Source organism: Cydia strobilella, chromosome 9 (assembly GCF_947568885.1).
Source record: "Cydia strobilella chromosome 9, ilCydStro3.1, whole genome shotgun sequence".
Classification (NCBI taxonomy): Eukaryota; Metazoa; Arthropoda; class Insecta; order Lepidoptera; family Tortricidae; genus Cydia; species Cydia strobilella.
In genome coordinates, this window is record NC_086049.1 from 15,475,230 (window position 1) to 15,487,430 (window position 12,201).

At 42.1% G+C, this 12,201-nt stretch overlaps 1 protein-coding gene across 1 annotated transcript in view; it reads left to right on the forward strand.

Annotated features, from left to right (window-relative positions):
• The window catches only part of LOC134744361 (unconventional myosin-XV), a 136,221-nt gene that overhangs the window by 80,064 nt on the left and 43,956 nt on the right, over nt 1–12,201 (forward strand). The window contains exons 18-22 of the mRNA XM_063678142.1: nt 38–555; nt 1,157–3,309; nt 3,475–3,629; nt 4,177–4,417; nt 4,760–4,935. Of these exons, the coding sequence (XP_063534212.1) occupies nt 38–555; nt 1,157–3,309; nt 3,475–3,629; nt 4,177–4,417; nt 4,760–4,935 (3,243 nt within the window). The remainder of the gene's footprint in view (nt 1–37; nt 556–1,156; nt 3,310–3,474; nt 3,630–4,176; nt 4,418–4,759; nt 4,936–12,201) is intronic.

The window sequence follows — 12,201 nt, forward strand, 5'->3', positions numbered from 1 at the left end:
CCTCTGTGTAAATATTATAACACGTTTATTTTTTTAGGTGCCACCACCAGAACCACCAAAATCACGCTCGCCAAGCATTGGCCGCTTACTTCAAGACTCCATGGACGACGACATGTCGGAATACACCTGGAAAATGGACCGGGAAGAGCCCCACACCCTCACCAAGCACAACGACTATTCCAGAAAAGTCTCCCACGACATCCTGTCGCGAGAATCCGCACTCAACGAGAGATACTTCGAGCAGAATTCAGAGAAAATACGCAGCAGATCGTTGGATAATTTGCTAGGTGACAACCCTGTGCCGCAGCCGACTAAATTGGCAGATTTAGGGTTGTCGCAATCTCGTCTAAACGACCGATATCACTCGGTAGAAAGACTAGGCGGTGCTCCTAGCGTGTCCAGTAGTAAAGGAGCCATGGAAATGGAATACGGGACTGGGTCGAGGGTCGTGCCGTCCCGGTACATCAAGAGTCAGTACGCGGGCAAGAGGGCGCCGGCCGGCAGTCAGTCCAGTCGCGCTTATATTGAGAAGAGCTCGGAATTCGGCGGTGTCAGGTATGACATTTTATATTTGCAAGTTTTGTAAATCGCGTGCTTCTTTTTGTTTACTCTGCAACCTACTTTAAGCCGTGTTCTAATATTATACTTGTATGAAGTATGAAGTAACACTGCGACAGTGCATACGTAACTCACGTGCAATAAAAGTATTTGAATTATTGAGACTAAAAATTGAAAAGAAAAAAATAACGCAAGGTAGCTTTAGATCAATTTAACCACGTTTTTTAATGAACTTATTTCTTATTTACAATATTGTAACCTTTTGTATCGTGCATATGTTGATAAGTATAGTTGGTCAAATCAAATTGTCAGTAAATAAGAACAAAAAAAATCTATACTCATCCTTTTGTTTTGGGTGCTAGTACTAGTGATTACAAATATAGTATGATTATCTCTGTCTATGTTTGAAATTAGACAATCCTTTGACAAACTATAATTCTTCTTCTCTTCTACCTAATAAAACTAGACTTCCAAATCCCCATTTATTGTAAAATTGGTATTTTGTTTTGATTTTTTACCCTATCTACTCGTAATCCAAAATGAACTTAAGTACCTAGTTTTAGAATATTATATTAATAATCCCATTCCTTGTCCTTAGGTCCTCGGCAATGTCAGACACCTCCGAAGCCCCGTCGCTGGCGTCGCACGTGCGCCGCGTCCGCGTGCCGTCGCAGGCCTCCGACGTGGACCAGTTCCTGGACGACCTGTTCTCGCCCGTGCTCGACCCCAACATCGACGAGCTATCCGACGCGCGCTCGCTCGCCGCCAGCATCAAGGGAGGCTCATACAACGAGTTCATCGACACCGTCCTCAGCTGCGACTACAACGAACAGCTGCACGCGTTAGACAACTCTGCAGAAATGCGCAGGCTCATTAAAGGAGGCGGAAAGGAAGATAAGGAGAAGAGCAGCAGAAAGGAATCCAGCGTAGATTCCGTCGATGATTACATAACCAATCTCTTCGATCCGATCTTCATGAATGACAGCTTGAAGAGACTAACCGATGGAGAAGGATTATCTGGTGCGATTAAAGGAGGCGGCGTCGCGCCGAGAGCGGCCTCCGCTAACACTTCAGCGCTTAGCTTCAGTGCCATGTCGCCTATATCCATGCCGGCTACGCCCGAAGCGTTAGCGGCAGCGTTAGGTCTTCATCTACCGCCATCCGGTACGGTAGACATGAATGTTTATCATCAGAATTTGCAGCGCGCATTCTTACAAAGCGCGATGGCGCAAAATCTTCAAATTCAGCAGCAGCTTTTAGCTCAGAATCAGGCGCTACAGACCTTGTTATCCGGCCAAGTCGTCGAGCCTTCGGAATCGGAGCCGACGTCGCCAGTGCGAGCGTCCACTGTTGTCCACGCACAAGTACATTCGCCTCCCAGACCCTCAGTGACAAAGTCGAGACGAGAATCTAACGAGAGTTCATCCACGGGCGCTCCACCTCCGCCCCCTCCACCTATGCCTCCCCCGCTCCACGCCACCGACCCCTCAGAAGTTCGCGGCTTCATGGATCCCTATGGTCGCGCTAAAACTGTGCGCATCGGAAAATGGCGGTGGCCCCCGCCCAAAGATGCCAACGGTCAGGATATAAATCAAGACTTCACCAAGTTCAAGCTACGTCAAATACAGAGGAGGCATACTCCGCAGTCGCAAACTAATGGCGAGCACGAGCCGCGTGGCCGGTCGCGGTCGGAGGCCTCACCGAGTATAGAATGGGAGGAGTTTGAAGTGGACGGGCCTGTAGTATCTCCCAGTCGTGAGCCACCATCTCAGAGGACGGCGAGAAGGAGCTTCGAAATCGGCGCTCAGCGCCCGTCACCCGGAAGCGTTGGCAAGCTAAAGCTTAGTTCAGAGATGAGACAAAGATTGGAGCGTGTCACAGCTAATCACTCTGTACGTAGCTCTTCATCAGCAGCGGAAACTCCGCGCACGGTCAACAAGCTAGAGGACACGCGGAAGTTAATGTTGGAGCGACAGTTAGGAGGTGGTGCGAGATGGGACGCCCCACCGCCACCATTACCTCCAGCACCGCCTGGCCCGGCGCCGCCTCCGCCGATGCAACCCCCTACACCTCCAGACAGACCCGCACCACCGCCACCTATCCCTGAATCGTCTTTTGCCCAACTTCGTCGTGACCGTGATACGTTCGGCGTCCATCAGAATAGGGAAGCCGACGATAGACACGCGTTCTTAGCTAACTGGAACTCGAGGCGACGAGACGAGCCTGATTCTGGCTCGCGGGACGATTTAGCCACTCGTTTCTTAACCGCCGATCGTAGGGAGCACCGCGTTCGGGATGAATGGGGCGACGAATCCGACATCCGTAGCTTCAACGATGACAGACAGCATCGAGACGAGTGGGACTCCGAGTCTGGGTTAGACGCCCACGACAGACGAGACATGAGAGACATGCGCGACAACTTCTCTGGTCGTGACGCTTCAGAAATATACGAAATACATCCGACGAGAGCTGAGCGTCGGAAAGAAAACGGCCATGATGAGTTCGATCGCAAACGATCACCATACTCCGACGATTTCGAGAGGTTTGACGGTCGGAAGAATTCGCGGGATATGCTAGTTGGGCGAGCGCGGGATAGCCCGCGATCGGACGCGGGATTCAATGACAATGACACCGCCAAACGCGCTACGTTTAAAACACACATGGCGCAGAAGGAACGGGATCGCAAGATGGAGGCGGAGCGAAGGCATTCCGTATCAACGCATGTCACGGATCGGACGGAACACATTGAACGTAAGTACCAGCATATTTGTAAGATAAGCAAGAATTCAAACCACGCGTACCTGTTGCCTTGCTGGCGCTTTTCCCTTGCGCCGGCTGCATTAATGCATGACAATTTCGTTCTGCTAAGTTCAATGCAATTTGAGCCGTAAAGACATTTACGGTATATTTTCTCAGGTGACGTCCCTGCACCAGCCGCACTGCTGCCGTCTTCGGACCGAGCCTTTCTCACATACTCGCGCGTGCCGTGGCGTCTCCGCGTACGCAAGGAGATGTTCACGCCGAATGAGACCTACAGCGACCCTGCCATTATAGACCTCATATACGCGCAGGTGCGTGGGACGCTTAAAACTTTGAAAACATTGAGAAGAAGCGGCTCTACTTCGACTTTACTTCGATACATGACAATATTGACATGACATGACAGGGCTATGGCTCAAAACCACTACAATACAAATACAAATAATTTTTTGAAAAAAGTATTGTACAGAGGTTCATCTTAAAGACTAAGAGTTGTTAGTAGAGGAAAGTGGGTTACAAATGACTGAACTAGTCACGTTTTAATTATTCACTTAATTATAAATTATCAGTAGTGCTTACACAATAAGAGTCTTATCACCTTAACAAAAGGTCTTAATTATTAAATATCAAAGTACACAATCATGTGATTTTGATCAAGCTCAAATTTATATCGTGTGTAACCCGGTAATTAATGAATTCATAAAAACAAGCCAATTAGTATTTTTCTTATTTTTTAATTTTTTTGTCTACTTTCCAAGTGACTGTCTGCCAGTTGCTGTCATTGTCTCAACGACATGTGTCAGGTTTTTGTAAATTACCAAAATAAATTACTTACCAACATGATTCTCTTCCAAACAGATCGTTAGCGACATCACATCAACGGCCTCATCTCTCCGCATCAACGCGAGCGAGCGCCGCGCGGGCGCCGCCTGGCTCCGAGCCGCCGGCGCCTCGCCCGCGCGACAGGCCAAGAGACAACTTATAGACATGGCCAGAGGGTGGCCGTTCTACTTCGCGAGATTATTCTCTGCTAGAGTGCCGCCGGGAGAGAGTGCGGTGCTTGCTGTGTCGCATAATGGTGTCACTATTGGAGTCAAAGGTGAGTTGAACAGGTTGGATTATGAAGTTTGTTTGGGGTACCGGAGATGTACTAGTAGGATTAGCCGCAACCAAAAAACCGTAACCATGACGAGTACATACAAAAAATTTGTTGTTTAGGCCGCTCGAATATGTGAGAACGATAGAGGCCATTGACGATTTTCGATGTTGGCGTTAGGCCATTACAGACAATAGTTTTTGAAATGAAACTGTAAAAAACGTGCAAATCTGAAAAGTATGTTTTTAAAGAACGGCTTCTTCCAATTTGATCTTCTAACGTCTACCCAACCTTAATAAATATCTTTATTTTAGACCTCTAACTGACGTTAATTTATTTTCACAGGGCCGACCGGTCTAACAGTCCGTCGCTCGCTGCCACTAGCGGGTCTCCGTGCAGCAGCACCCGCACCACAATCCCTGCAGTTATCACCCGCTAGGGAACCTCCGCTCACGCTACACGCCCCGCTGGCACACCACGCGGCTTCACTTATCTCGGACTTGGCGCAGCAGGCTGACCAGGTACGTGCCTAGTTTATACCACAGGAGTTGGCAAATTTTTTATAAAAGAGTGACCCCGAAAAAGCCGCATGCGGCTCGCGGATATTAGGTTTTCGATCCCTGAATTAGCACCTTATTATTCTGGATGAATTCTATTGCTTCTAGGATGCCCAAACGGGCTTTAAGACAAGCTCTGAAGTACAGATAAGGAAATATGTGATTATAGACAAAGAGTAATTAATTATAGCATGTTTTCAATACCTACTTTGATTACATGTATTTGTAAATGCCAAAGGAAAGCTAGGAAATAGAAGCAAGAAACGAAAGCATAGAAGGGAACCTGTAGTATTACCAACAGTTCTTAAATTCATGCATTTCTAGTATAAAGACGTCAATTTTACTAACTATTTGTAGCCGTAAGGAACGGACAAACGTGCCTACCTAATTAGTAACATAATTAATAGTCACTATGTTATTGTCCTATGGCACCCCCGAGGTGCAAAGGGCCTTCACAAGCTCGCGCCGCGCCTTCCTATCTTCAGCGACCCCTCCGGCCTCGCTCCAGCTCAACCCGACCGCTCGTAGCTCACTCATGACGGACCGCTGCCAAGAGTGTACACTATAGATTATGTAAATACAAATCGATCACTCTCAGAGCCGCGTTAAAAGCAGGTATATTGATATATATTACATAAATCTAAACCAATAAATAAAGAGCATGTCGGCGGGCGATGTTGATGAATTGCGCTAAATCGGCTGTAGTGTGAGAGGCGACTCATCATTTTTAACTGTCGCGACGCTCCTGCGTCAAGCCTACAGAACCCCATATTTACTCGTACATATTCTTATTTGCACTTGGATATCCGACTGCCTTTCGTGCAGAATTTAGTAAGTACATATATAATTTTTACAGGATAAAACAGGCATTCTGAAGCAGGTAATTTTTCAAACATATCCAGTTTGAATATCTTACTTTCATACAATCCAGTACGGATATGATGGTTGCGCTTTATTGTCTACCGTGTCATACATCTCTTGCATTTACATACCAAGTTGTTAGAAAGTTTCGACCATCTTCGGTCCACAGTTTATTTCATATATCTATGTATACAATTATCTTAAAGATAGAAAAAGAAACACGAAACACAGTTATATCACGATGTTGTGACTTTTGCACTCGTGGCCCAGACTTTAAACATGACGAGGCATAAAATATAATATATGTGACATTTAAAAGTAAAATCGTCAAAGACGAACACTCAAACCGAACTGGCTCACACTTCCGTCGTTTGCTCAATGTCTCCGATTTATGCAATTATTGCAATATCGGGAAGTACCTATATAATTTGGTGTCAACAATCAAACATGTTTGTGATGTATGGGCAGTGTATGGGTTACTACACCATATGGTTAAACATGATAAAACAAAACTATTAAAAGCTTTTGTTATTACAATGTGAATCTACTTCTTTGCTTAGTTAAGTCGATTTTTCAACGGATTATTTTCTTAATATGGTCCTTCCAAATCACTACATGTCATGCGATACACGTATTTATGGGAAGGCGATATGTTTTTATGGTGCTATGTATATAAGGTGTCAATAGGCCATGTATAGAAATAGCGATTCTTTTTTGGCCCTAATCAGTCAAGTTTTTTATAATGTCAGCCATTTAGTTAATTTTATCGGAAATTGATTTTTCTCTTGCGTTGCAAGCAATCAATCTTGGACTTTATTAGTAAAACAGATTATCATCACTACATATAAAACAAAGTCCCCCGCCCGTCTGTCTGTCTGTATGTTCCCGATAAAGTCAAAAACTACTGGATGGATTTTCATGCGTTTTTCACCCATCAATACCTCTAGAGTGATTCTTGAGGAACGTTTAACTAAAAATATCAGTGAACGACATCTCATCATCATCATTACACAATGACACAGCAACATCTCATGTGTTCCGATGACCCAATCAAAACCTCGTCATTTCGTCATACATTATATAAAGAAAACAAAATCAATAATCACATTCGATCTCCGAGAATAAAATGTAAATACACGCATCGTTTGCAAAATGACGTAACCGTAATTAAAGAATCATCGGGGTCACTGTGAGACTGTTGTTTTATGTATTTTTTAATTAGTCTGGTCATTCATTACATTTGCATTGTACCATCGCAGACACAGCTATCTGGCCATTCGTAAACTTTACTGCAACGAGATAAACTCTGACTTGTTTTCACAGTCGGGTTTGATGATCTTCTAATGAGAAGACTAGCGCTTAAGGCGTTATGTGCTTTAGAAAACGTAATATTTATTCTCCCTAATGTTATTCATTGTTCAACTGTGTACTAACCTAGATGCATGTATTTAATTGGTCTAGCTAGGCCTAATACAAATCTATCTACAAATTATCTAGCTGCAGATAAAAAGAGCGTACTTTTTCACTGTCTTTACGCGGATACCTTAATATGATCTTTTACTTATATAAGAGTTTCAAGAGCTGTGTCCTTTTTGGTGTAGCATCCAAAACATCATTAAAGATAAACTAGTGCACTATATTTTAGCAAACTATCAAGGGAGAAATGAAACCTCTAAAGCTAGTTAATTCAAAAGTACTTAGATCCAGCAGCTCTAAATAGACGCTATCTGCAATTCAATTAGACTTTTAATGAGAACGTAATTGGAACAAGTACAGTCAGCAACACATAACCCGCCTTGTATACATTACACCTACTGTTATGTGTTCAAGACCATGCAAGTTCGATTTGTGTACCTGAGCAATGATACCGCTAACTTGCATGCTCGTATCTTATGCATTGTTTATTAAAGTTTGGACTTTATTTTGTACTGTACAAGGTTGCTTTTGCAATCAGATTATTGTGAAATACGAGTTAGTGAAAGTATTTTTTGAAAATTGTACGTACATGCTTACGTACGAAATAAACTGCAGAGCTAATAAAATGTTTTACTTATTACCAATTTTTTCTTTGTGAACGTTTCTTAAGTGGGTCGCTTAGTGGCGCAAGGTCTTGGTTTTTAATTAAAATATGATGATTAAAATAAAGAATTATACTTTTACTCTCGCATAGTCGTAATAGTCGTTGAATAAATATATAACCTAATATCTTTAGAGTGCAATACCAATCAAACAGCCGACCTATAACAACATTCAATTTCATTGTCAACTAAAGAACCAAACACACTTGAATAAATAAATAATTAGCAGCTAGAGAAAAAACCTACAAAATCTTGACAAAAAACATTATTAGTAACGTTCTTTTACCAATACCTACAATAAGTTTTTGTCTCGTCATAATATAGCCACGCTTCACGTACTGTATACTTGTTAAATATACTATAGTGTGGTGCTAAGCAGTCTTAATATACTTAATACATATATATACTAATACATAGTAAAAGCGAACGTAAGAGTTCGCCCTACATACATTTTGATGAGCGTCGTATAGTATACGCCGGACACACGCCGGAACAACATATATTAGCGATACATTTTCTAACATTTAAAACCTTCGCGCTTTGAACACATATTAAATCACATTTACAATATTTTACATTCATATTTTCATTTTGCTGGGACGTCAGTTAGCCGCGACCACGACAAGTGAAACCTGTGTCGAAACGTCGTTAAATAAAGGTAACAAAATAAATTCGCGATAGACTCGATTGTAAATGTGATTTGATACATTTTCTATCGTGCAATAAGTAAAAGAATGAATAGAAATCACAGGGGATATCGCCAGTCATTTCCATTTCCCTTATGACTTCGGATATTGATGGTAGGAATGCAGTGACCATCAGATAACGGCCGAGGTGCTCAAAAATGGCAATGGCAAAGGCGTGTTTAGATATTTGTGAGCTCCTTGGCCGCTCGAATATATCTGATGGCGACTGTACAACGGTAAATACTTACCATGTTTTACAGTACGAATTCAATAGAGTCCGTCAAAGCTAACTCTGTACTGACTTGAACAGAACAAAGTGTGAGAGTGTCATGCATGTTAGCTTGGTCCAACTCTAGTCGTCAAAAGTATTGATTGTACTTTACTGTACTGTACCTAATATACAGGATAATATCTAATATTGGATTTTGGTAAACTTATTATATATGTTTTACTTTTAGGATAAGATTTAGTGTTCATTATTTTTATTGTAGTTAGTTATTATAAATAAAACTGCGACTATGAAAATTCATTGAATCTTTATGTATATTACCAAGCTTAAAAAAATAATAGTAAGAATTAAAAGTACCTATTATTCAAAAATCTGAACAAAGAACAACTGTCTGTTCTAAGAACAAATTAAATAACTTTTTATGAAAATATTATATTTATTTCGGTCAGACTATTTTCGTAAGTTACTAAAAATATCGCTACATCTAAAGATACGTTTCGCGTTTGAGTAAAGATGCTGCAATGCAAGTTAAGATAATGGTTGATAAAATGAATGTGCAATGTGCATGCGCCGTTACGCAGGCGCCCGTTAGGCTGACCGCGCGCGCGCAGCTATCGAGTAATCGCAGTCTAATAATTTACTACTTCGATTTCATTTTGCTTTTATATTATTTGACATATTATTACTTTTATACTTATATACTATATACTTATATTATTTTACATATTTTAGATACAAAGCGCGTATTAATCAATTATTTTACTGCTTGGATTTTCTTTTTTTTTCTTCTGGTAATACTAGTGGTCCTGTAGGCCGAGCACATGATTGTCGCGACAGTATCTCGCCGCGAGATAGACTACCCGTCTTTTACTAACTGTGTGTATTAAAGAGGGACGTCCTGCTGGGTAGGTACTGCTACTGATGTGCTGACAAAATTTTCGGTAACTCCTCACATATTTGTCGCAAGATATCCGATAATGATTCCAATCTTTTTTAAATATAACGCAACTGCACTGACATGCGTTCGACACATAGCGCAGGCAAAAAAATGCTGCAACGATCTATGTACATCCTGTGAAATAAACGACATAAACGCGTTCATAAAGCCCGGTGCACATTTGTCTGTCGTGTCGTGTTGTGTTGTGTCGTGACGCATGTCGGTTTCATACATTTAATATGGTTGCGTTCACATTTGTCTGATGCACGCTACGTCAGAAGAATCTGCACGCAATCATATTAAATGTATGAAACCGATATGCGTCACGACACAACACAACACGACACGACAGGAAACACTCCGAAAAGTCGACCTCTATTATTATTATTATTTATAGTAATGGTTTTCAACGTGTGTCGCGACGCGACCTTATATGTCTATAATGGGGTCGCTACAGTAACAAAATAATGTATTTGGTCAAACTTTTATTTAAATCACGGTGCCTCGATGACTTTTCGTCGTTGACGATACGTTTACCATGATTTGATCTATGCGATCAATATACTGGCCACACAGCCAGTGGCGTGGCTCCCGCTACTCACGCCCCGTGATAAATGACACCACTCCGGGATGCAATAAACTTCAATAAAGTGAACACCGCCTCTCAATACTTACAAAGTTCTTAGTTTATAGTTAGGTTTTTTAAAGACGAATTGTAGGAAGAGCTGCTCTTAAGTAACATTCGCACGTCTTAAAATACGAAGACTAATTATTACGCAAAAAAAATTGATAATTGTAATGTAATGTTTCACAAAAAGTCCAGAGCCATACTAAAATGGTTTCTCATTTGTAGTGTAGAGCTTTGATTGTAGAGTTATTTAATTATGCCTTTGCGATTTAAAATTTGTATGCTTAGTTGTCTATCTAGTTGAGAATCAGTCTCAGGTACCGAGCAAATGTGACAAGTGCAGCTATTGTAGCCAACTAGTTCGTTTAACGTAACTAGATCGTATTAAAAGGAAATTATTTAAATGCGCATTTACTTGTTCCACATACAAAAAGTGTATGAACGCCCAAGTTTCAACACACATAAGACATTTTGCCACTGATGGTTACGCACTAGCAACCATGTTTATTTATCTGGGGCCATATCGCGCATACAGCGTTTTAATGAATTCCGTGACTTTCTCCGGTAGCTAAACAACGTATTAAACATTTATACTCTGTAAAATATTTGATTAATAGCATGTACGTTAAGTCCGGGTAATAAATGCCAATTTTAAATGGCTGCGATATGGTAAGGTCTAAAGATTTGAAGATAGAGAAGCAATGCGAGAGCGGTCGAGTATTAACGAATTAGTTTAGTTTCACTGCAACTGCAAGCAAGCGTTAGACAACTTTTTTTAAATATACGCCAAAAATGAAACTTAGACGTTGATGTTACATGTGTTAGGTGAAAATGAAAGTTAATAAGTTATTGAGTCTGAAATTGAGTTTCAAAAGTCACAATAGAAAGATTTTTGAAGTCCCATTACCTTTGGGAATCAATAGAACTTTAAGAAACTTAACTTTAAGAATCGTGGAGCATCTACCTATACTTATTTTAAAAGTGTTTGAGCATATATGTATAAATCTTATTCCTAAAATTAAAAATAGGTACTTAGCGTACAAATATTTCTTAAATCAATTAAGAACTGTATTTACAGTAGCGTACATTTTCGTAGCACTATCGTAGCGCACCTAAAAAGATACTGGACGCTACGCGCAGACCAAAGGATCAATAAAAACCTACAGCCAAACTGTTGCACCGAATCAATATCGATGCGCGATCAAATTTAATGATATGAAATGACCTAAACGGTCACACCATAGCCATGGCGGCGCGCGCGTCAGTCCACCTGCGACCGCGCTTGCGCGCGCACCATGCAGCGCCCGCGACTCTCGCTCGCCATGCGTGACAACTGGCGCCATCTACAGCGCCTCTACGGGCTCGAGTTAGACTGCGAGGACTACTCGCCGCCCCGCCGGGCCCCGAGCTTAGACTCCCTCATCAACTCGTCCGAGGGCGCCGCGTCCAGCGCCGATACCGCCCCCGAGGACTCCGACTCCGGCGCCGACACCCGCGACCCTGAGCCTCGGCCCAGAAGCGACAGATATAAGAAATGCCCGCAGAGCTACTCGTCGTCGTCTTCCGGACACATGGAGACGATACACGAAGAGACGACGGAGCCTAAGGTGTCTGTGAAGGAGATTCTGGCGAGGTTCGAGAACCTGACGGACCACCCGGCGCCGGTTGCAAACAACCACACGCATCAGGTACAGTGCCAGTGAAGTGATCTCTGTGTAAAGCTGCGACAGTTCATTCATTTTATTTTTCAGTGTTTTCAAAGCAGGCATATCATGTAGTTTTTTTTTTAAATATCCGAGAAGGTAAGAAAT